This window comes from Cnephaeus nilssonii (assembly GCF_951640355.1).
Source record: "Cnephaeus nilssonii genome assembly, chromosome: 21".
In the NCBI taxonomy this organism is placed as follows: Eukaryota; Metazoa; Chordata; class Mammalia; order Chiroptera; family Vespertilionidae; genus Cnephaeus; species Cnephaeus nilssonii.
In genome coordinates, this window is record NC_137092.1 from 5,034,213 (window position 1) to 5,060,529 (window position 26,317).

The 26,317-nt window shown below is 49.2% G+C and overlaps 1 protein-coding gene across 2 annotated transcripts in view; it reads right to left on the reverse strand.

Moving 5' to 3' along the window:
* Positions 1 to 26,317, reverse strand: part of VAV3 (vav guanine nucleotide exchange factor 3) — a 170,352-nt gene that overhangs the window by 62,226 nt on the left and 81,809 nt on the right. For both annotated transcript variants that reach the window (XM_079761402.1, XM_079761401.1), the window contains exons 16-19: positions 19,664 to 19,765; positions 19,261 to 19,361; positions 9,520 to 9,545; positions 4,451 to 4,496 (exon numbers count right to left, since the gene is read on the reverse strand). In XM_079761402.1, the coding sequence (XP_079617528.1) occupies positions 4,451 to 4,496; positions 9,520 to 9,545; positions 19,261 to 19,361; positions 19,664 to 19,765 (275 nt within the window). The remainder of the gene's footprint in view (positions 1 to 4,450; positions 4,497 to 9,519; positions 9,546 to 19,260; positions 19,362 to 19,663; positions 19,766 to 26,317) is intronic.

The window sequence follows — 26,317 nt, forward strand, 5'->3', positions numbered from 1 at the left end:
AGAGCAACTGGAGCCCACACTTGCTTCTCTGTTTTCCAATTCCTCTTGCTTTCTGGCGCCTACCACATAATTACATCCTTTTACATGTTTACCAGACCGTTCATTGTTTCCGTGACACTATGCCACACCGTAGTGAACCAATACAGTATTAAAATACTTTAGCCCTGGCCGGTTTGGATCAGTGGATAGAGAGCCATCCCTCCGACTGAAGGGTCCTGGGTTCCATTCCGGCCAATGGCACATACCTCGGTTGCAGGCTCAATCCCCGGCCCTGGTCAGGGCCCCTGTGAGAGGCAACCCATCGATGTGTCTCTCTCAAATTGATGTTTCTCTCTCTGTATCTCCCCACTCACTTCCACTCTCTCTAAACATCAGTGGAAAAATATCCTGATTGAGGATTAACAACAGCAAAAGAAAGAAAGAAAAAGAATAGTTTCACATGTCCACGCATATGCCTACATCAAGACCTCTGCCTGCGTCTCCTTCCTTGGGCGGAACATAAATTCCTGCAGAGACGAGAGTGTTTTCTCATTGATGGCACTGCAGGTGCTGCCGGTTCTATAAGACACAGAGTTGGTCATGAAAGCGAGGTTCCTTGCGCCCCTTTCCTCCCACGAGAAACAGGAATGGCATTTCCAGCAACGCTGTCCACCTGACAGAGGCGGCCGCCTGTGCAGATGGCTCTGCTGGACACATAAGACATCTCTGTGAACGAGACCGTGTTTCCAAGCCAGTCGCTTTGCAATCAAGATGAACCCCGAGAAAGAGCACTTATCAATGTAACCATTATCTGTCCGTTTGCTATTCAAGGTTATCACCAATCTGATGCATAACCTACGATCAGAAAGAGATGAGGGACCTGCACACTTATTTCCTCTGCTTCATCTCATCTCCAGGAAGCCCAACGCAGAACAATGGCTGGGATTTTTTAAACGCTAGTGACTGTGGACTTGAATGCAAGATGCTATGCGTCCTGCAAATATAAGATAATTTTGCAATCGTCTGAAGGCATGGATTTCATTAAAAGAACCCATTTCCTGGTATACAGATGTGCCACAAGCAAACTCAATCTCGCACCTCCTAAACTTAGACAGAAGGACATTTTTAAAGCTCAGTTAAAATTTAATTGGTCGCTCTGACCTTGAGTGCCACTTTAGGTGAAAAATATCACACCGGTGCTCAGACTTCCTTGAGATTTATGATCTCATGTTCTTGAAAAAGGCCCAGCACCTCCGTGTTCCTGAAATAATTGATCTGTCTCTTCTAAGTGGTATTTTCCTGAATCTAACATCTGATGTCTCAGGAAGAAAAGTACAAACTGATGAAAATACCTCGCTATATTTAAAAAATCCAAAAGAGCTACCAGAATTTGCATCTACCACCTTATTACATTTACAAAAAACAGCCCAGATCAGAAATTGGTAAACTTCTTAGCACAGAACAGAAGACAAGAAAATGGAAACCAAACTGCAAAACCATTGGCAAATATTGTTTATCATGATTAACCACCATTATTAATAAAGAGCAAATGTTGTAAATGTGCTGACGAGACACACTGCAAATCTACAATTCCTATCTTTCTCGGTTTGAAAAGAACTCCACAAGGCACTGTATAACTTTTCGAACTGAGCAGTTTTCCTTTCTTTTCTTCTTTATTGCAATCACAAACACTGCTAACTTCACCCAAAACTCCGGACCAACAACGTTACTGGTTCTTCTACTTAAAGAAAAGCAAAATGCCGCCGAGGCCATAAGACAAGCAGAGAAGAAGGGCCAATCTGAAAATGGCTCTGATTGTGTAACTCGAGCTTCAATGGAAATTCAGCATGAAATTCTGGGTCTGTCTGAAAAGAAATAACTGGCAAGTATTACTGGTTCTTCTACACATGACAGAACGTCTAATATGAAATAACATGCTCTACCTCAAAGCGCCTATAAGAATCGTCACCTCTTAGCATTGACTGCATACGTGGCACCGTTGCCAGTACTTTCACGTACCAGCTCGTGTCATGCTCACAACAGCTCTGGAAGGTAGGTTCTGTCATTAGTCTCCTTTGACAAAGGAGGAAGCTACAGCGCAGAGAGGACACAAGTTGCCCAAGGTCAACTGCAATCAACAGCTAAGGTGGGTCGCCAGCCTAGGCAATGTGGCTCGGAGCCAGGCTTCCTACAACTAGATTATTCCATGCTGCCCGAGAGCCAAGGCATGCAGAACAATTCTATTCACTCCTCCATCCATGGGGAAATATGTATTAGGCACCTACTACGCAAAGAAGTTCTTGTCCACACAAAAGGTCTCCAGAGAAGACCCACCATTTACCTTGGAAACGGCCCTGAAACTGGGACCTGGTGCAGTGGTTCCATCTGAGCCCCACCCTGTCTCATCACTTTTTTCTACAACACCCCCGTGAGGCCCCAGGCGCAGCCCGGCTATTCGCACTGGGAGAAGTCCACGAAATTAGCTGAAGAGAACATTTAAAGGCACGTCCAGGAAAGGCTCGCTCAGAAAATAATGCCCTTGGAAGCGGTCTGTCCGTGCGGAGGAAGCCTCGGGTTTGCCGGTCCCTCGCTGACATCTTGGGAGTAAGACACGTCACACAGCTGAAGGGATGCCAAACAGCAGTCACAGGGCGACTGACGCGGAGCAAGGCCGTTAGGGAGCGGGGTTAGCTCTTAGCAACTTGCAACAGAAAGAGACAAAGACAGCAAAGACTAACACACACATTCAAGGCTGACGTCAGAAGCCACCTACAGGGAGAATAGCTGCTGTCACATTAGGAGCTGTAACACGAAAGGCCATCGACTACGTGCTCTTTTCAAAAATGTCAAAAAATGAGAAAACACTCATATATTTATTACACCTACTGGGAAGATCATAGATAGATAGATAGATAGATAGATAGATAGATAGATAGATAGATAGAATTACAAACATAACATATAATACTACCTCTTTTGTATTTCTAAGTCTAATCTTCATGAAGTCTTTCATGATCTTTGGACAAATTTTTGGACAAACAGGAGTATCAGAAGAGTGATACCTCTACGAAGTCATCATCTTTAGGAAAGAGGAGGATGAACTATTTTATGATGGGTCCACTTGGTCATATTTATAATCCGTGAATTCACTATATCTCCCTTTAAATCATCTAAGCCTTAAAATTTAGGGATCCTAAAATTTGGGGCTACAAATTGTTAATAGTCAAACGTGTTCTTACAGATATAATAAACAAAGAAATGCATTTCTCTGTTGGGGGAGGTGGATTAAATGAAAAAGCCAGAAGAGAAAATATTTTTAAAATAACATTTATAAAGGCTAATTTGTGAAACAAACATTTTTCAACTCACACAAAATAAGGAAAAGGTTATGCTCACAGTCATCCACTCCTACTAAACAGAAGTCACCTCTACACATTACTGCAGAATCCTCTGGAAAGGGTAACATCTTGAGAAAGCTAGAACTATTAAGAGTCAACCAGAACCCCTATTTTTTTAATGGCCTCAATTTTGTTCCGAGGTTAAACGACTGGAACGGATCTCGGCAAGCCAGTGAGGCAATTTCTAACCGGAGGCAACAAAGCTCCATAAATCCTTTCACACAGCTCGCACGCTGGCGTGGCTGCCATGGGTGTGGCTGCAGTTAGAAGTTACAAAGCTTTGAAAGCTAAACTCGACAACTAGGCAAACACTGTCGATGAGGCGCAAACCAAACCCCTGATCCGGATTCTGTCCCAGCGAGACTACCCTTTCATGTCCCACCTGGTTTATTACCAAGTTCATGGAGTTGGGATCCTTTAGCCACGAACGCCTTTCACCCACAACACTGTGGCCACGCAGGGAGCTAATCTTTGGTAAGTAAACTGTGGAAGGCATTGCTTAATGGACGGTGAAGTAATTGCCCTAAAACAATGACGGGGCCGGCCTCACCACGTGACATGGAAAACAACCGCGTGCTCCCTGCAGCCGGAGTCCTCCCATTCTGTCTTCATTTGTAAAAGAGTTTACATGCAGGATGAAGAAAAGCATGTCTCCCAACGGGGAGGGAACTGAAGCTCTCCAGTTTATGAGCCCTCCATCCCCGTAGAAAATGCTAATTTTTAAGCCCCGTTTGCTGGTTGATTTTCTTTCCCGATTTGGGGGGGGACCAGGGGGAGTTTGCTGGATACACTGGCATTAACCAGGGCCCCTGAGGCTGTTCAGTAAAGCGAGTAACTGGCTCGGGTGCTGATCGGGGAAAGAGTATTCCTGAAGGTTACTCACCATGTGACCCTGTCCGAGCTGGCACCATCGGGTGAATGATTGACACATGAGATGCTGGCTCCTGGTCACACATTACATACCAAACTGCGGGGACCAAAGGCCAACACGCTGCCTGACTCTCTACCGCAACCCCCTGAGACATGGCTAGTCCCTCGCTACGTCACCATCAGACACGCGCAACCGAACACACCTGCGTCCACCTGCCGGGCGGTTCTCCGCAGCCCATTGGTCCGTTTCTGCCAGAAGACAAAACAAAGAGTTGGTGTTAGTGACGCGCGCCCCTCGGTGAAGGATCTCATAAACCGTGAAACCTTAAAAAGTAAACTGTTCAAAATAAATCAAAGTGTTAACGTTGCATTTCCGTGATGGATAGCTAGAGGTTTGTTATCCTAATATCTCAAAAGTATGTTTAAATTTTTTAATTAAAAAAATTTAACTGAATAAATTGGTTTTTAAAGTATATTACTTTGTGACACTCTGAAAAGCCAATGAATGGTGTACTTTTTCGGGAAAAGGTATGACTACATTGGATGCAAACATCTGGTTCTAAAGCTTGTTTTTATAGTTTAACCTTTTTGTTTCTCCAACGAGTCTTCCGCCTGAACACCCCTCCACCGGCTCTGTTAATACCTTTAACACTGGGGGAGAGAAGGGTGCTTCCATTTGCCACCTCTGGGTGTGAGTGCTCATTTTTTTGAAGTCAGAATGACTACAGGAGTGATGAGAGCGAAGCCCAGGCAGCCCAGCGCGGTCGGAACATGCTCCCAGCAAAAACATGATCTCCAAAACGCTAACTCGGCGATTTCTGAGGCCTGACAGACCAAGCACCTGGACAAGATGCAGCGCCAAAGACCTCCAGCTCCGACCTTAGCAAACACGTAAATGAGGACGGTGTTTTAACTGTGGGTCGGTTGTATCTTAATTCTTCAAGAAACAAAACAGGCATGCAGCCTGGGAACCATAAAAGCCCATTCTGATTAGAGAAAAGGAATCCAAAAGAAAAACTGTGCATTGCAAAAATTACAAATGAGATGCAAAACAAAAGGTTTTAAAGCTTTGAAAATGCATAGGAACAACTTCGATTCCATTTTGAATTTGTTCCTAATAACTATGGTAACCCCTCGGATTAAAAAGGACTCGATTTCGCTTTGTATTACACATCTGGGTGAAAGGCTGAGCCTATAACGGCTACGTCCTTCAGGTTTTCAAGCTGCAGTCCTTCCCACGTGTGTTGGGGACTGCGCCTATGTAGACTGCGCTCCATTCGGGGCGCACCCAGCTTTGCTCAGCACACACTAGCCATGGGTTTCTCCTTGGGTTCCTCCTGTTGTTTCCTTTCACGAGGTAAGTGGGAGAAATGGGCTCCCACAGATGCCAGGGGGCCTCCACGCCGTGGTAAGCAGACGTTCAGGGTTCTCAGGTGAAAGCCAATTGGAGAAACCTTTTACATAACTTTTTCAAAATGGATTTGTGAAAAGTCCCATGGGATCGTGACAATCAGCACTGAAGCTCGGGCCAATGAGATGACTATCTGTACTGGACAGACGAGTCAGGGAGAGAGCCGCTGGGAGTAAGAAGTCAGTGTAGTCCTGGCCATCTGGTCAACCAGGCACAAAGGAGAAGCTTGGTGAGTCACAGATTCATACGCAATCACTTGGAAGAAAGCTGCTTTCAAAGAAAGACACTTCTCTGCCTGAAACTTTATGTAAACGTTTTGTAGCTCTCTCTATAAATGAGCTCAACTGACAATATTTTCTATATGATGATGACTATTTCGTTGTTAGTGACTTCCTGCATAGCTATCCTCCTTCTTCATGTTAGAACAGCAGCTGTCTTTCTACTGCTCTTACACCATCTACTCTCAAAGGGCTTGGAAGGCAAAAAAGCAATTCAACCTTTGGGCCGTACTGCTAGAATCCCTAAACCAGTACTATTTAAAACTGTCAACTTAGAATGTGGAAAAAGAACACTTGATTTCAAGAGTAACTCCATATTACCTTAGAAATTAGGATTAGAATTTGGAACACGGGGCAATTTTTACGAGTATGAATTGTAGAATCAGACTGCCCAAGTTCAAATTCAGACCACCAGGCACCCGTTAGATCATGAATTAGTTAACATCTTTGTGCCTGTCTGGATTCCCAATTTCCAATGGGGATTATATCCCCATCGGGGGTAATCATAGTGCCTACGTCATAGCATGTGTGGTGAAAATTAAGTGAGTTAATTTATGTTAAGTGCTTGGAACAGTTCCTGACACATAGCAAGGATTATTAAGTGAGAGCTTATTATTATTATTATTATTATTATTATTGTCCTTATTAACTTAATGGTGTTTGGAATGTTTAAATTCATATAAAGGACAAATTCTTCTACTAAAATTATTGCCCTACTGCTTATGTTTTAGGTTCTTCCTCCAGAAAATCACTGAAAACCAGTGACCTTGAGAACAGAAACTTCGCTACAGCAAGAGTGGGAAATGGAACAAACCATGATCTGGTGAATTTAAAAAAAGAGAGAGAGAGAGAGAATTTCAGCTCAGAACAAGTACATTTAGAGAGGCTGAAATTTATTATACTTTAAAAGCACATAAGAAGTATTTCGTTGGGAAATGTTTAGCAGAGCATATTTAAACACACTCCACTCCCCCTGCCTAAATTCTCAAAAGCCTGGCACCGAGCTGGAGTTGACCTTGTCCCCAGCAGAGCCTGGTGGGCTGATGTAATGGGCATCCCTGGAGCTCGGAGCTCAGGTACAGCCCCAGGAGATCGGGAGGGGCCGCCTTCAGAACCTTCTCCATCCCCTTTCATCTACCTGGGGAGGGGAGGAAGAAGAGACAACAACCGAAGAACTTACTTTTATTTCCTGATGCATTACACCTTTTACCTTGTCTCTCTCTAAAAGAAATATCTTGATCCTCTAAGACTCTCTCTTCTTGCCTCTTTTGGGACACACCTAATTCTGTTGATTTTACCAACAAAACAAGCACGGGTTCATTTGCTATAAGGAACTGGCTTTGGTTCCTCCCTCTGTTTTGAAGGTAGAAAGCCCTGCGTGAGGGAACAGATTTGGAGTAGGTGTGTGTGAAGTAGGTATGCAACGATGACCTCGCTTCCTGGAGCCGAGGTGGCCTCTGGAGCCCATGCTGGAACGGGACGTGAGGTGCACGTCCCAGGGAGGCTAAGGAGACCTGTGGGGCCTGTGGCTGCTGGAAACGGGCCCACCTTGACAATGAGGGATAACATGAACAGTGAAAAGTGTGATCGTGGCTCCGGAAAGGGGACCCACATAGGACTACAAGCAGGTACACGGAGAGAAAGAACTTCACCAGAGGGAAGCAACAAGCGTCCCAGAGCTTACAGAGGCCTTCGTCCTTCCGTTCGGGGAAGACTCCCGAACATCACAGCAGCATCAGTCTTGGCGGGGAGGACGGAGTGAAAGACACTTCCTAACATCCGATTCTCCCTTAAATCGAGCTCAAGTTCCCGGAGAAACCGGCCAGTATAAGAGCTTGCTGTAATTAGCCATCCAAAGTAGAGATGACTAGCAGATTCACACAGGAAATAAAAATTACACTTATTATATTCCAAAGTTAATAAGCAAGTCGCTGAAACACTGATGCTACATTTTTAAAAACTCAACATGAAAATGAATTCCTTTCATGATAGGCTCACATGTAACTTTTAAGAACACACACACACACACACACACACACACACACACACACACCAAAAAAAAAAAAAAAAAACAACAACAACAACAAAAAACGCCGAGAGAGCTGTTTAGCACCCTGTGAAAATTATGAACCACTTCTCATCTGCACACTTTCTTTCTTGGCATAACTTGAATCAAGTGGAGTAATCTTCCCAGAGGAAGAAAATTAATGTCTATATCCAACAGGATCGAGGTAAAGTAGCCCTGAGATGAAGTCCAGGGTGTGCAAGGTTTCAAAACCTGTACCAACAGCCTTGGCACCAGCCTGCGACGGGGGAGAAGGGGGCAGCTCTCCAAGGTCTTCATGGCGCCTCTGGAACAATCCTCACAGTCCTGATGACAATCTCACCTGTCGGCTAAACACTAAAGGAAGTTCCTCAGTAACTCATTTTACCCTAGAGCACCCTGTGTGGCCCATGTCAAAACCAGTATTATCTTGTTACACATCCCCTCGATCTAGAGTCTAAAAGACCGTCAGCTCACACATGGAAGAGGCACACCTGAATGGCCACATCACACTCGTTATCCTGGATGAAAAAAAGTACGTGCTTTTGCAAAAGAAAAGCAGAAAATAACTTACCTCGTATTGACATCTTGCGATGCTTTTCATTATTTTTACCAACTATATGAACACCAGCCTATTAAATGCATACTACTATGACACCACTCTTAATGAGATGCAATTGAGTTAAAATAATTTGGCATGGCATGTTTTTGTCATTCTTTTATTCTGGAATTCTCCGATAATGTCCTTCAGGTTCACATACCATCACACATAGTTTCTATTTTAATTTTCTTTGCTAGGACATTATTTGGGGGAGGTCGGGTAAGAAATGTGTTACTTTGGGTTGAAGGCCAAGGCCATGGCTGCCTGGAACTGGCCATGTTTTTCATTCTTTCTTCTTTTTTTAACAGCTTTATTCCAAGGGGTGACAGGGATCACATAGTTCTAAGCCATTCAACGTGAGATTGCATTAAACCCAAAGGAAATGGTTACCAGGTCTTGATTGGATCCATAGGAACCACGTCTGTGTTCCAATGTACAAGCACATCCCTGGGTGGCCAATGCTGGAACCTCAGTGCTAGTGAACACCCAGCAGCAACAGGCCCCCAGCCTCCTGGGAGGAGGCCACCTTCCTTCTGTACAGACAGGGCCAAGCTCCTCCTTCCCAGGCAATGGCTCGGGGGGCACTGAGTGTCCTAAGCCTCCGGGTTTGTGGCATTCTGTGGCGGGGGAATGCACCCCCTCATTAATGCCCCAGCATTGCATCTGAAATTCACCTGAACCAGTAAGATGCTGCAAGTTCCAGTTCACACACCAGGCTTAGGCTAACCATCCACATTTTCCCTCCAGCGAGACCTCCCGCGGGTGACTGTGAACACACCTCTGACTGAACCCTGCGTTTCACTCACGCGCTCTGGCTTGCTCCCCCGGCTCTTTCCATCCACTTTCAGAGGCTCAGTTAACAGGCCAAAAGCTCACGCCTGTTAGCAAACGACCCCACATGCAAACGTGACCTGCAAAGGTTGAAATGTTCCTCTTACCTCCGGTGCTTTGAGCGTCCCCGGTTCTGAAAGAAATGTAAAGATGGGCATTGTCAGTGCAAAGTGTTCCGTGTGGTTAGAGCCTCCGCGGGCTGTGTGCAGCCGGTCGGACTCGGCTCTGCCGCCCTGCCTGGTACCTGCACTAACTTTCCAGGGTCCCTCAGGCTGGGCTGGGGCTTGTTTTGCAACTCCGGGGCCCTGGCCCGATTGGCTGTCGGCAGAGTGACTCATGGTGCTGCATGACTTCTCGGTTACGCTTAGCTTTTTCAATTGCTTATGGAGCAATGTCAGTCCAGCCCCATAAAGCTCCTGGAAACGGTGGCTCGCGCTAAATTTATGTGCAAAGAGAAAGCTGGGTGGGAACTTTCAACACACCTGGTTTTAAGAACCTCCACACACCAAGTTACAAAGGCCCTATACTGTTTGCAAGCATCGCAAATTGAGCACAGGACAATACTGTGTGTTATTCTTCTTGCATTAAGTGGCTACCACACTTATTTTTAATTTTGAGGGGGTGGGGAATACATTTCGCTTTAAAGATGGAAATAAAAACAGAGGGCCGGATCCCAATCGGCTTTTCCTCTCCTCCGCAGTGGACCCGTCTCTATATAAAACCATGACGTCCATTCCATTTTAGTTCCTGAAAACGACCAGCAGGTCGCAGGGCCCGGGGGCTTCAGGTGAGCGACGCGGCAGGAAAGCAGAGGGCCGCCCTGTAATTAGCGGCTCCGGCTGCACAGGGAGGCCCGGTGGGGGCTATTCTTGCTCCTTCCCCCACACCCAGGGCGCCTGGGCAGGTTCCAACGCCTCTGCTCTGAAGGAAAACACCTCGCCGTTCTATCCTGTGCCTGTACCTTTCCCACCCGACACGATCCTCTAAAGAAGGACCGGAAAGAGAAAAGGAAAGAGAAAAAGAAACCGAGGGGGAAAGTCAGGAAAAGGGGGAAAGCCTAAATGTGAGCTCTGTGGGCCGGGGAGCCCCACCGAGCAGAGTTCGAGGGCGCGCCGTCCTTCAGAGCCCGCCCGGCGGCCACAGGTTGTGCACACAGAATGACCGCCTGGGGCAGGGAACAGGAGGTTTGCTCTGGTTTTGTTTTCATTTGAAGGACTGACTGCTCCTGATTCGTGGAAAGGAAACCCCACGGGCGAAAAGTCACCTTTCTGAGAAAGGCTGCGTCTGCACTCCTTGATCCGCTTTCCAACCCCATCACCCCGGCCTCACAGGCAGCTGTCAGGTGGGAGGCGGCCTCTGCCCGGGGTTCCTGGACGGGAAGCGACTCCACTCCTTGTCCTCCCTCTAGAAATAGGCCGGCTGCAGAGGGCAGGCTGGGGGAGGCTGGCTGGGGAGAGGGTCTGTACGCGCACCATCTGGCTGGATGCTGGGCCCAGACTTAGGACCCGGGCGAGGTGAACTCGGATCCTAACAGCAGTCGTAATACCTGTCTCACTGGTTCTACCAAAAAGACCCATCTGCCCAAACAGCTCTGAGCTCCTTTCTCCACCAACCAGTGAGGCAGAGCGAGCCAACACGGGGGGAGTCCAGTCCACGTCTGCCTGCCCCGGAGACTAAGCAGAGCTCGATGCTTCCAGACCTCTGCCATCGGAAAACCCAGATCGCCCCGGGTCCTGCTGCCACAGAAGCGTGCCCCTTCGCGTCGATTCCAGAGGAGCCTTTTGCTCCTGGCTCTGCACACAGGTGTTCTCGTGTCGTGGGGAAGCAGGTCCTTTACAATGTGCTTTAAATGTACCTGTAAACCCACCACGCCCAGGCGGGCACCTGGGAGCCCCTCGGGAAGAGGAGAGCGTGGTCTCCCCGGTGGCAGGTTGCTGTGCAGACACCGGCACCTCTTTACCCTGAAAACGGGCCCAGGAAAAATAAAGACCCTCATTTAAGCTCTCTGCATCCTGACAGGGTGCGAGCGCCCGCTGGCCAGTCGCCTGCATGAGGGAGCCTCTCACAGGAGTCAAGAGGGTGTGAGGCCCGGCCGGCGTGGCTCAGGGGTTGAGCCTTCACCTGTAAACCAGGAGGTCACGGTTTGATTGCCAATCAGGGCACATGCCCGGGTTGAGGGCTCGATCCCCAGTGTGGGGTGTGCTGGAGGCAGCCGGTCCATGTTTCTCATCATGGATGTTTCTATCCTTGTCTTCCTTCCTCTCTTTGGAATAAAAATGAAAGTGGAGAAAAAGGGTGTGAGGTCCAGGCAGCCACAAGTGGGAACAGACTGGACTCGGGGAACCACCCCACGCACCGCTCCTCCTTCACTCCTCCCGCTTCCTGCTGCCCCCACTCGAGGACCCGCTTTCCTTACCATCCTCATTGGATGCGCTAAGAACTGCTCTCCACAGGCCTCGTGTAACCACAGAGGAAAATGGGAAAGGGGCTTTGGGCTGGGTGCAAGGCCAAGGCCAAGGCCAGGGTCCTGCACCGGGGCTGACCCTGGCCCTCGCCACCACTCCCTGTCCTCACAGCCCCCACCCTCCCCTGCACTCTTCCCCGCCACGAGAAAGAGGCGCATCCCTCCCTGGCACTGGCGGAAGGCCGCTCACACTCTGACCTGCGCAGGCTGCGCGGATCACGTCAACAATGGCTCTTGGAAGTCAGACCTTTTGCTCATCATTTCGTGGGAGGGTTCTGTACATTTTCTGAGAGCAGGGCCAAAGCCAACAGGCTGGAAATGACACTTAGAATCTGTTCTGAGTTCAGAAATTCTCAGCTAGGACCTTTTACTGACACATTTCTAATTATTGAGCGGATTGACTCATTCACAGGCAGGAGCTAAATCCTGACCATCTTATCGATGCAACAGCGTGTTAACTTCGAGTAAAATAACAGGGAGGAGAGGGGGGACCCAGCGGCAAGGCTGTTCCCAGGTCAGAGTTCCCGCTGGCCGGGAAGCCAGGGTAGAAGCTCCTGGGATGAAGTGCTAGGGAGACGCGCTCCGCTCTCCAGCCTGCCATGCCGTCCTTCCCCTCTTGCCATGCACCCACACGCCAACACGGGCGCTGAGACCCCCACACAGCTCTGAGGCACGGTCCCACGTCAGGCCCAACACCCCGAGGGCTGATCATCACCGAGTCTACTTCCGACCTGCTGGGACGGCTGCTGGATGAGATCTGAAGACACGGCCCCCCGTCTCTTTCTCCTGGGAACTGCCTTAGGGTAACAAGTCAATTCTTCAACTTGGTCCAAAAGTCTTTAATCCTCAACGTGTCCTTCCCCTGCAGCCTGCTTCTCGGGCTCCTATTGATCAAACTGTAAAATGTTCTTGCCCTTTCAAGCACCTTTCTAGGGGGTGACTCACGGGCCCGCGAGGGGTGCAGACCTCTCGTTCTCTCATCAGGCCCCAACTAGCTCGTGCGGCTCGGAGCCGAGGTGCGGCTGAGGGCGGGGCGCCATGGGCAGGGGTGTAAGAGAAATTGTTTCCACTGAGGCTGTACACTCACGTCCCATGATTCATTTGCTTAAACAAAAACCCGGCCCTATTATATGTGTCCGTCCCATACAAGTGGCTCCCGGTGCATGTATTACAATGCAATCTGCTTGGTCCCTTATCTGAAGTTCTATTTCTTCAAACCAAGCAACTCAACACCCAGTACTATCCCTGGTCTCAAAAGGGGGCACCGACAAGTCATTACTAGTGGAGCTTTTGACATGCCTTGTCATCAGAGCTAAACAGGCCATTTCTGTGCAGCAGTAACGCGAGAAGACAGTGGGGACTGAGCCAGTTTGGGAGGAAGTTGTGTGGCTACTATGCTCACCACTCAGATCTACAGCAAAATCTGGGAAAACAAAAAACTGTAAGCAATACTTGGGAAGAAGCTTCGAGTTCAAGTCTTTTCTGGACGCTAAGAGGAATCCAACCATGAAACAGACCCCAGTTCACTTTAATCATGATCACTGTATCATGCAACTGACCCAAATGGGCAGATGGAAGGGATCACAGCAAGGCTTGAGTCTAAAATGGTCTTGATGGGTTAAAAAAGAGGACTGACTTACGTGATAGGATTGAAGTATAGGAAGTAGAACTAAAGCCAGTTTTGGGTTATATAATCGATGACCAAGCCTTGGTTCACAGAAAAGTTCAAATACCTAATGGTGGCAGGCTGACATGAAATTCTAGTCACATGGCTTGCAGGGGTCCTCAAACTTTTTAAACAGAGGGCCAGTTCACTGTCCCTCAGACCGTTGGAGGGCCAGACTATAGTTTAAAAAAAAACTATGAACAAATTCCTATGCACACTGCACTTATCTTATTTTGAAGTAAAAAAACAAAACGGCAAAAACACCCGCATGTGGCCCGCGGGCCGTAGTTTGAGGACGCCTGGCTTAGGGCATGTTAAAATACTGCAATCCTCTTTGTGAAAGAGCCACTTCGGATGCCCATTTGGGGGGTAGGAGGCCGGCTCTAGGAAGCAACCTGGCAGGGTTAAGCCATTAGGCCACGAGGGCCACCCTCTCCCGTTAGGAGTGGCTGCAGCTGGAGCCGTTTTTAAACAGAGAAGCGAGTGGGGAGCACTTCGGTGACACACAGAGCGGCTGAGGCCTGCGCCCCGCTCCCCGGGAAGCTGCCTCACACCGGCATCGCCCCCTTCCTTGGTCTAAAGGGAGAGGTGCAAAGCCAGCTGTACTGAGCCACGTCAGGGCGAGAAGGGGAGCGCAGGGTGTCTGACCAGATGCTACGGGAGGGGAAAGGCACAGCGTCCCCAGAGGTCGCAGCCCCGGCTCAGGCTTCCCGGGGGACACTGTGGGAAAGAGGTGCCACCGGCCGTGACGTCGGCGTGGCAGGGGCCTGTTCGGGGACGCTCGTCTAGGGAGGCCATGCCCAGTCGTTGCTGAGCGAGAAGCGCTGGCAGCTCACCTCCAGGTCCCTGCGCGTTGATCGCTGAGGTTGCCATGGCGAGCGGGAGGCATCCGCTCAAGTTCAGTGACAAAGAGGGTCAGGTGGGACTGCCTGCTCGTTACACCCGTGCAAGTTCCCAGATGTGAAGACACAAACTAACCCCCAACCTTCCGATCTGGTCCAAGCTGCGCAGTTGGTCTGATAAACAGCCAACATTTATCAAAACACCTTTCCCCTCCTTCACGTGTACTGGAGCTCGTAATCTGTCGGAGTGGAATATTCATGAGAATGCATTACTTCCTTCGCTCAGAAATGCGCGGCATTTTTTGCCAAGTAATTATTACTTCAAGGATGAATGGAGACTAGGTGAATTTAAGGGATACGGAGCATGAGGTATGAAGGGTTTCTGAGCTCTGGGAAGACAGCACCCAGAGAAGGCTTAACAACCACAGTAAGAGGTGACTCAGCTACTTCCAAAGCTTGAAGGTTGGTCTTCAGCCACATCCAACAGATGAAGGATTGCGGTGGGGCGGAAACATTTCTATTGGGGGGAAGGATCGACTACCTGGTCTTATGCATCCTGTCTTTGGATCTGGTACCAAGGGGAGATACAAATGAGGAACACACTCCCCGTAGTGAAGGAGCATGTAACCTCCCAGAGGAAATGAAAAGCGTCAGAGAGGAGGGCTCACCACACACAGGCCCTGAGTTCCACCACAAGGCCCAGCTGCCCTGGTCATTCAGTTGAGATCACATGACCAGTTTTACCCAATGGACTGTAAGCAAATTAAACAGCATTGCTCGCTTCCAGTCCCTGGGGCTTCAGAGCCGCAACCCTGGAGGCCGAGCGTGGAAGAGGCAGAGCCACAAGAGGGAACTGGTGTGGATCCCCAAGCCCTGAGCTAAAGGGAGCTATCCGAGGGGCCAGGGCCGCAGCACCGTGCGTGTGAGAAATAAACGGGGATGTGTTAAAGCCATTGGGACTGGGGGCGTTTAGTTGCCACAACACAGCCTAACTCTGGCAAATATATAAAACCCACACAAAAACTAACGGGAGAACAATTTACATCAGACCAGCACTGGGCAGTGGAGGAAGGTTAAAGGATTGGCACAGAGCCTGGAGAAGGGGAAGGAAAGGGAGAGTCAGATCTGGGAACCGGAGGAAGAAAAGAAAATGCGCTTCAAGGAGAGGGAACAGGAAAAGCCAAGCAAGGATTCTAAAAATGGATCCACAAGGAGGTGTGAACCCCTCTTTCCTGCTTGATAATAAACCCCACCACCAGCTGAGAGGAGGACGCTGCCCTGCAGGGAGGGGTAGCCGTGTAAGTACCATCCACAATCTGCGGGGCACCCACAGTCTGATTCTCAGTTACCTTGCTTTCCTAGGTGCGTGACTCAGTTTCCTCATCTCCACACAAGAGGCCGAGGACTGAAGGTGCTTACATCGTCCAGCTCTGAGACAGCCCCCGAGAGAGGGCAAGCTTGACCCTCAGGGATGCCTCGTTTCTCACACGTCCACACACTGAAACCTACACACAGTTGGTAGCTACCAACTTACCCAATTCAAAGGTGTTATTGCTTTTAAAAAAACCTATGAGGACATCTCTCCCTTTCCGAGAGAAGAGAAAGCACCTGCTGCTGCGAGGGCCACTCGCCGGGGGTGGCTCTGTGCCGTCACACATGCGGCAGGTGTCAGCACAGCCCGGAGCACAGCCCGGAGCGCGAGACCAACTCGGGACCTGGCCCTCCTGGAGCCGAATCTGTGTTCTATCATTAAACCGCTTAGACACGTTCCTATGTCTCTCCCTCGGTTTCTTGTCTGTGAGACAAGAAAAGCAATGAAACCAACTTCACGGACCTTGGTAGGACTACATGAGGGAACAGTGGTCAAGTCCTTAAACGGTGCCTGGCACTTCATACATATTTATTTTTTAAAAGGAAGGAAGGAAGGAAGGAAGGAAGGAAGGAAGGAAGGAAGGAAGGAAGGAAGGAAGGAAGGAAGGAAGGAAGGAAGGAAGGAAGGAAGGAAAGAAAGAAAGAAAGAAAGAAAGAAAGAAAGAAAGAAAGAAAGAAAGAAAGAAAGAAAGAAAGAAAGAAAGAAAGAAGAAAACTTTCAGTCCTGGCTGGTGTGGCTCAGTTATTGTCCTGTGCGCCGAGAGGTCACTGGTTCAATTCAGTCAAGGCACAGGCCGGGGTTGCGGGCTGGATCCCCAGTAGGGGGCAAGCAGGAGGCAGCCAACTGATGTTTCTATCTCTTTCTCTCTCCCTCTCCCTTCCTCTCTCTCTAAAATCAATAAAAATATTTTTTACATAAATGAATAAATAACTTTCAAAGGCTGGTGCTATTATTATCCCTATTGGAGAAGGGAAGGTGAAGTAACTGGGGTTAAGTCACCCCACAAGTTAGCTGTGGAGCCAGATTTCAACCAGACAGGACTCCAGCGCTGGGTGGCTCTCCCACCATCACGTGCTAGCTCCCTCCCCCCACAGAACCGCTCAGCGAAGGACAGAGGGACAGACGCTGGGAACACCCCACTAGAGATCCCAACTGTTTCCTACTGACCTGTTTTTTTTAAGCATGAAAGTGAAAATGTTAGAAGTTCATGAATGTCCTTCTTGTCTCCCTTCTCAGTTTGGTGCTCGCTCATGTTTCTATCCACATTTGCTCCACATCCCCAAACAAGAAGGAAATTACAGAAGAAGCCCGTCCTTTAAAGAAAATGACTTTCCAACTCAGCCCCATGGATTCCCTTACTGAGCCCCCACTGTGCCAGGCTCTGCACTGAGCATTCACATTACTGATCTGACCCTCACAAGAACCCTCCAACTTCCATCTTACAGATGAATGCAGGAGAGCTCAGAATGCTTAAGTAACTTCCGCGAACTCATGTAACTAGTAAATAGCAGAGTTTCAAGAATCTCTGCTTGAGCCCTGGCTGGCTTGGCTCAGTGAATAGAGTGTTGGCCTGCGGACTGAAGGGTCCTGGGTTTGATTCCAGTCAAGGGCCCATGCCTGGGTTTCGGGCTTGATCCCCAGCAGGGGGTGTGCAGGAGGCAGCCAATCAATGATTCTCTCTTCCTCTCTGAAATCAATAAAAATATTTTTAAAAAAAATCTCTGCTTGACTCTCCACTACTCTCCTACATGTACCCCATAGAACGGAAGAACCACGCCAACCATGGGACCTCTTGACTCTCAACTGCTCTCCTACTATTCCCTGTAGGACCGAAGAACCACACCAACCAGTTCAATCATGGAACCCCTTTATCTTCCGCCCAGACTCAGAAAACAGGGCTGCAGAGCTTAGGAAACCACACCAGCCTCTATGGGCAAATAACATGTGAACGGTCCCCAAAGACATGAAAAAATGGGGCCCGTGAAAATGAACAACAAAGTTTAAGTGATCAATTGTGTCAGGCAGACAAAGAATAGTGGTAACACTATGTACTATTCTGTATTTTACAACTTTGTAGACTGTTCTTTTTTTAATATTTTTTATTGATTTCAGAAAGGAAGGAGAGGGAGAGAGAGATAGAAACATCAATGATGAGAATCATTGATCAGCTGCCTCCTGCACGCCCCCTATTGGGGATCAAGTCTAAAACCCAGGCACTGCCTGACCAGGAATCAAACCCTGACCTCCTGGTTCATAGGTCGATGCTCAACCACCGAGCCACGCCGGCCGGGCTGTAGTCTGTTCTTGACCTTCAGACATAGTAGTGGGTGCTAACCTTGTCGCCTTCACTTGACAGAGCTGGAGTGAGTTGCAGAGGCGCCCTGACCGAGCACAGACATCCTTTGGTGCCCTGGCGCCACACACAGGCCCATGGGGCAGGCACCGTGCACGTGCTCAGCTAACGGCAGACCTTCTCCCAGCAGCTGCCCGTCTCCGGCCTGGGGAGCGGCTCCCGGGGCTCTGGCCGAAGGTCCGCGGAAGGAGCCAGTGAGGCGTGTGCTGTGATCTCAGACCTCTAATAGGATTCGCCCGCTTCCCACACTGCCCGGTTTCTGAAGTCAGCCCTGAAACGAGCTATTATTCTCTTCTTCACATTCACTCTTCTTCACATTATCCAAAATAATTCAATGTCCACCTTTCCCTTTGGGAAAATCAAAGGTTGACATGGCTGCCTTTTGAGCTCAAGCTGTTCAAGATCCCTTTCTTCTCTTCAAAAAGTTTCTCTGATTTTGAAAGGTCTTATTGATAAAACGCAGACAGAGAAACTCAGGGGAACAGGACAAAGAGAAAGGAGAAGAAAGAGAAAGAATAAAGAGGCCAGAAAAGAAAGAGAAGAAAGAGAGCCCAGGAGGAGAGGCGGAAGGCTCCTGAATGTGCGATGGCCGACGGCTAGAGACGGGTTCGTGAAACAATCGTGGGGTGCTATTTTTAAAAACCAGGGGGAAATATTTACACAAAATCCAAAGAATATTGCTCTTTGTTCCATGCTGGGAAATGACAATGTATTCAATTCGTTAACTCATGAATTTTCTGCGTGATGCTTACTGCTGGCCTCATTAGCATTTCTGAGCTGAGTATTTAAGAGAATAAGGGAGGAATTGAAGAACTGAAGATAGAAATGAAGAATAATTTTTTGTTTTGTTTCTGTTACTCCACGTGTCTGTTTGGGTGGTAGGAGTCCAGCCTGAGTGAGATTAGGGGGTTGGGGTGAGTGAAATGGGTAACATGAAACCTCCCTAAACTCCTCCGGAAATTGAACCCGCTGCCTGCCACGTGTGTAGAGAAGTCACATGACTTTCAACAATCCTCTAACCTGTGCTCATCAATGAGTGTCAAAGCAAAGATGCTACTATAAACACATCCCGAGTGTAAATGGGGCCTGATTGCATTTAGCAAGTTCTGTGTCCCAATTAGAAGCAGAATCACCCCAAGAGAATGACTTACCCGCAGAATTAACTCGGCCACAGTTGTCGACTCTTCCCAGACATTCTTTGTGAGCCCTGGCGCCGCACTTGAAGCATAAATAGCCCTGGTAAAAGGTTCCTCTGCAAGGTGAAGTGGGAGACAGAGGGGTGAGCAGGCGCTGAGCTCTGCCTTTACGCAATCATTAGTGCGAGAAAGGAAAACAGGGGAACACAGTGCTGTGTGCGAAGCCGAGGCAGGGGACCTCCCGGGGCCTGGGGGACCCCAGGTTCAAGGCCCAGGAGAGCTCTGTGGGGTGCACACTGTTGAGACAATATCCCCATATCCCCCGCCCCTTGGGAACGTTGAGCTGGGACTTCAGGGGCCTGCAACGCTCAGCAGTGAGACCGGCTCCCTCAGGCTGGACCCCGGCCGCGGAGCTCACCTGAGCAGCATCTGGCAGGCCTTGCAGGAGGTCACCCGGCTGAAGGTGTGCATCTTAAACTCGTGGAAATTGGAGTCGGCGTGGTCTGGCCTTATGTTGGACCTAGAAGAAGGGAAAGAAGGAGCTTCCTAAAGAAAGTCTCACAGGGAAGGAGCAGTCCAGTCATCAGAAACCTGAGTTCATCAACATCCGTGGGGTGGAGATCTGATTCGAGCAAAAAGGCTATTCCATACACAATGTTTCTAAAAGCCAAGGGTGTGTTTTGCCTTAAAACATGCACTGAAATCTCACTGTGTCAGAGCCAGCAGCCCGTGAGGAGTTAAGGGACCTGATCCTCCTTAGAATCGAGTGTTCCCAGAGAACTTTCCAGAAGAGCCACAGAAGCCAACCTTTCGGGGAAAACACAAAACGGGCTAGACAATCATTTCTTGTCTCTGGCCACAGCCCTGAGCTATAAACTAGCTGGAGGGGGCGAGGGCTGGGAAGAGGGTCCCTCCACAGAGCCCACCTCTGCACAGGTGCGACGTGGCTGCTGTGATGGTCTATAAAAGTGAATGAAATCATGTCACGAAACGTTTGAAACAAGGTACCAGTCTGATCACTAAAAAATTCCTCAAGTGTAGGCAAGCAGGTCAGTGAGGGACGGAGGCAGCTAGTGCAGACTTAAATAAACAAACAAACAAACAAACAAACCAAAAAACTTCCTCCTACACAAACAATTCACTTTCCTTACAATCCAGGTAAAACTAAACAAACAAATGCTATCATTTATGTTTTTTTAATATATTTTTATTGATTTCAGAGAGGAAGGGAGAGGAAGAGAGAGATAGAAACATCAATGATGAGAGAGAACCATGGATCGGCTGCCTCCTGCACCCCCCACTGAGGATCGAGCCCACAGCCCAGGCATGTGCCCTGACTGGGAATCGAACCGTGACCTTCTGGTTCATGAGTTGACACACTGGCCAGGCTGTTTTATATGTTATTTACCCATACACAAAAATACACTAAGCCTAATGCCAATGACACAGTGCATTTTCTCTTTACGGACACGGTGACCACCACACGCTGATCGTTCCTTTGTTTGACCCTCACGCCGATCCTAGCTGGGGGGTACTCTTATGGCGCTCTCATTGACAACCTAGGACACAGTTGCTGCTGTTAAGGCAAAGAAAACGGCAGGGCCAAGACCTCCAGCCCCGGTCTGTGCTTCCCGCCCCCAAACCTACAGCTCAAGGCAATGTCACCTTAACATCCTTCCACCTGTGTGACTAGCAGGTCCATTGAAACCGCTAAGTCTAGCCGTTTCTAGAGGACTTTTTACATATTCGCAGTTTATCCAGCTCACAGACCAAAGCAGAAAAATTAGAAAGGGGTCCGTTAACTATGGGTACGAATCAGAGCTACACCTAGAGAGCCAAGACGATGTTCTCTGGGGTGTCACGGCAATTTGCGGGGTTGCAGGGACAGCGTGAGACACTGACGAGCTGGGCTGTCCCCTCTTACAGACTCGCAGCTCTCAGCCCCGCGGAGCCTTGGCCTAAGGAAGCGGAGCGCAGGCGGGCAGCCAGGCAGCAGACGCCGAGGGGCCGGGAGGAGCCTTATGAAAAAACAGGCGCCGAGGCGATCGGAGCAGCAGGCAGGGGGGCAGCGGGGTCAGAGGTCAGCCCTCCACCCCGTGGGCTGAATGGGAGCGTGCTACAAATGCAATCGCGCATCAGTGCCACCTGGGATCTCTCCGCTCCGGGCTTCAGGCGACCTCTCTCTGCAGGAGACGATCCCCATGCATGCTGAGAAGCTCAGCCGCCTCCACAGAGGCATTCTGTGCTGCTGCTGACACATCAGAGCCTTCTCCTTCACGGAGGGGGAGCAGAGAAAAGACAGGAATCTGGAAGCAAAGCTCTCTTCACATTGTTCAGAAAACACTGGATTCTTCTTTTAAAAATACATGTTTTTCTCATTGATTTCAGAGAGGAAGGAAGAGAGAGGATAGAGAGATAGAAACATCAATGATGAGAGAGAATCATTGATGGGCTGCCTGCTGCATGCCCCCTACTGGGATTGAGCCTGCAACCCGAGCATGTGCCCTGACCAGGGAATCAAACCGTGACCTCCTGGTTCATAGGTCAACGCTCAATCACTGAGTCACACCAGCCGGGCAACATTTGATTCTCGAGTCCATAAAGTTAACTTTGAAAGGCGCATCTAACCCCGTTTCCTTAGCCAGGAAGAGCTGTTCATTCTCTGTGCGCATTAAGGTAAGAGTCATAGATGAGCTGTCAGGTAACAGCTGCTGCGGTCCTGGGACCTTGAAAAATTCATCAGCCTGGAGTTTCAGACTCTAAGTAGGTCTCCTTCAGGCAGCAACTCATGCCAATGGGTCCCAGAGAGGGAAGAACTGGATTCACTTTAGAAACCAGTGGAACCCCTTTCTCTGAGGGTCAATTCAAGTTGACCTTGGACCGCTTCTACTTAACACTTCTGCCAACTAACTAGGAAGAAGCTGACTTTTCAGAAGACAAAAAGCTGAGAGGAGAATCGCACGGGGAGGTTAACAAGGAACGTCTGATAATGGAGGAAATAATCCTGGAAGTGTCGTGAGGAGTGGTTGGCATGGGGGAGAGGAGACCAGACGCGGCAGATAGGACAGCAGGGGGGAACGGCTAAAATGCTTGAAAACGCTAACTGCACATCGCTTTTAAAATTTAAAATCAAACGCTAGAGAGTGAAAGTTAACTCTCTGACCCGGACGGCTTCTGGGGCACAGAGGAATCCGAAAGCAGAGCTGAGGGCCAGAGGCCAAATTCCACCTGGGCTGAAATCCCAACTCCTGACCGGGCAGCGTGACCTCGGGCACATGGGCAAGCAGCACCAGGAATACTGATCACACCCGACTCCTGATGGGAGGAAGGCATGAGAGCGCTTAGGGCGTACCCCGGCCCGGGCCTGGTGCTCGATGAGGACCGGCTAGCATTTGTGAATCGCTGACTCCAAACCCACACGGCAGCGATGTTGTCAGCCTCGTGCTCTGTGAGTGGCTAGGGGCCCTGGGTAGCCGTGGGGCTGAGTCCCCAGAGGACTCCCGTTAGGAAGGCTGCTGCGTGCTGTGTCCTTGTGACCGAAGCCACGTGTCATTATTCAAGCACAGTAAGAGATGCGGTCACACAGGGGAGGACATGTATGAAAAAGTCCCGGGAATTACATCAAGTGCCAACTGAAGGGAGGTGTCAACACGCATGGTCTACGGCCTGTGGGGATGCGAACACTGAGACAGGAAGTTGGCTTTTCTGTTGAAAGGAGACGGAACAGGAGAGGATGGGAAAGCAGATGTACAGACAGGCTAATGTGAAGACAAATGGTCCCGAGCCCGGCCGGCAGGGCTCAGTGGGTGAGCGTCCACCTATGAACCAGGACTTCGATTCCCGGTCAGGGCACATGCCTGGGTTGGAGGCGGCCAATCAATGACTCTCTCTCTCATCATTGATGTTTCTCTCTCTCTCTCTTTCCTTCCCCTCTGAAATCAGTAGACATCTGATTTTAAAATGACCACAAGTGGCGCTTTTCGCACATCGCTAACGCACCAGGCACATTTCTAGGCTCTGCCTCCACTTCTCCACGTTTACTTCTCACAAACCTGAAGGCAGAGTCGTTCATGCATTTCACGCTTATTGAACACCCACCATGTACAAGGACATAAGGCGGGGCAGGAGAGAGCCTCTGGCTGGAGCCCAACCATAAAGAGAGGAGATGAGAGATGAGGAAAGAGTGGTGGGCAGAGGCCAAGGAAACAGGAGAGATCTTAGAGGGTTTGACATCAGATTTAGTGGAACCGCCGACCCTCCCAAAAAAATACCCTTTATGGCTACTTTATAGGGAATTCTTCATGTTGAAGCAAGAGGGGATATAGCGAGACCTATTATGGGGTGGATTTTCTATAAATCAGAACTAGGTTAGGCTCACATATACCCATAAAGACTCCCATTTTAGTAACCTGCTTTGATAAATATATTTTTATTCATTTCAGAGAGGAAAGGAGAGGGAAAGCGAGATAGAAACATCAAAGATGAGAGAAGCATTGATCGGCTGCCTCCTGCATGCCCCACATTGAGGATCGAGCCCGAAACCCGGGCATAGAAACGTGACCTCCTGGTTCATAGGTCGATGCTCAACCATCAAGCCACGCCAGCCGGCCGGGCTCATTAAGTCTTATTACGTGGTTACAGGAAAGGAGTCAAGGCCGTCAGCGGCAGCCCCGCCAGCTCTCCTGTCCCAGCATCCCGTCAGCGAGGACAGCTCTGCAGTCAGCGACGGCTCCTCGTGCTCGAGACACCCGCTTCCCGGCAGTAACGACCCCGTGCCTCTTATTTCATCCGAACGTGTCCTTCCTGGGACCTGGGAGAGGTGACGGGAGCCGATGCTGGTGTCACGAGTGGGCCCGAGCGTGGGCCTTCCTGAAGGGCGCATGTGGGTGACATTCTGACTGTGGCGGCACGTGCTTGGGCATTTTCAGGGTGCCCCAAGCCTGCTGGGGTCTATTTGGAAACTGGTTCGCCTTCTGGGCATAACTACTAAGGTACCATCCACAGAGCATCTCTGTGCTGGTTTGCCCACACGCATGTTTGTGTCTTGGAGAGATGATTTGCTCTAAAAACCACCTTTTATTCTTTCTCCTTGAAAGGCTTTCGTTGCCAGCTTTTCATCGGAAGAACTTGCTTATGGGTATGAAATCCACGCGGATGCCATCCGCTGCCCTGGGCTGAGCGGAGTCTCAGGGTGCTGACCTGGTCGCATGAACCTCCAACATTGAGCAGGCCGCTCTCCCCCCGAATCTCATGTATGGGTCGCGTAGGGAACTGGACCTGTGTTGGCAGCGCTGACAGAAGCAGAACATGGGACAGGGCTCAGAAAATCTCAGCTGTCATTAAAGGGAGCCGCTGGTTTGATCCAGAAACATGCGAAAGCAAGTCATGCATGACAAAGCACTAGCAAATACGACATGGTATCCTTGTTCTCTGGTTGCCTGGTGGGGATCCACGCCTGTCCTTTCTCTCTGGTTTTAGCCGATACTTATTTCACATTTCTCTGGCATCCCCAAGCGTGCTTATAGGAAAAGCGAAGTCACAGGCAGGAGGGAGGATGGCCACCTACCCGCTTCCATCAGCAAATACTAGGTAAGCGTTGCTCTGGTGCAAATAAAACGGCTCAGAATGAGTGTGAGTCTCCCCCAGCTGTTATAACAGAGCCTTTGATCTATTGTTTTTTCCTTCTTCTTCTTTTTAATATATATTTTTATTGATTTCAGAGAGGAAGGGACAGGGAGAAATAGAACAGATAGAAACATCAATGATGAGAATCATTGATTGGCTGTCTCCAGCACAACCCCCGCACTGGGGATGGAGCCCACAACTCGGGCATGTGCCCTGACCAGGAATCGAACTGTGACCTCCTGGTTCATAGGTCGATGCTCAACCACTGAGCCACACTGGCCAGGCTTCATTATTCTTTAAGTCGTTCTTTGCCTCAGTCCTCTAAGAGAATTAGCATTCGAGGACATGAACATCCTATGTCTAAGCACAGTGCTATTCTGATATTTGTCTCATTAAATCTTCACAAAGCTTAGAAGAGGTCACACAGCTCCCAATGGGCTGGAGACCCCCACCACGACCCCCCACCGCCCAGGCCCTTTTCGGATGCCTCGTGGTAAGGCCTGCTTTTCCCAGGCTTTTCTCCAAAGAGTCTCTTGCCCCCGTGGCCAGGAAGGAATAAAACCGATGTTTTATTAATCTCTGTTTTTCTCTCTCCTAACTGGAAACGGCAGGCAGACTTCCTGCCTCTTCCTTCCCTTCTTCTCCACGGATAGCCAGGGCTCCCCGAAATGAAATGCATCTGTTACCGCACGGGCCTGCTCTGTGTAGCCTTTGACTAATGACTCGCTGGTGGGAATCAACTCGGGGCTCTGTGCTTTGATAGCGCATTAATAATATATACGCATTAAAGCTCCTTCTCGGAGAATATTTGAGCTTTGACATATCGAACCCTGGCTTTTTAAATTAAAGCGGTTGCTGTGGGTGCATTTTAAAAGCCCGATGGCGTGGGAAGAGGGTTGCATGCATAACAAACAGCCCCGAGGTCAGGGCTCACCGAGGCGGGGCTCTCCCGGCCTGTTTAATTGTGGTGAGGGCTGGGTCGGCTTCTCAAGGGCCGCGGTGACCTGACCATCTTCCAGACTGAGAAGGAGCTGAGCTGTTCTGCGGGCTTTGATTTACTAGAAGAAACGCCATAGAGCAACCTCATGCAGTGTCTGCACGCCACAGAGGCTGGGAATAATGAACTAGACGCTACTGTGAGTCCTTCCCGCCAGGAGTATCCAGATGAAAATGATGGTGTTGGGAAAACTGGGCAGATACATGCAAAAAAAAAAGAAAGAAAGAAAGAAAGAAAAAATGAAGCTAGGCCACCAACTTACACCATACACAAGAATAAACTCAAAATGAATAAAAGACTTAAATGTTAAGTCGTGAAACCACAAAAATCCTAGAAGAAGCTATAGGCAGAACAATCTCAGACATCTCGCATAGCAATATGTTTGAGGATACATCTCCTAGGGCAAAGGAAACTAAGGAGAAAGTAAACAAATGGAACCACATCAAAATG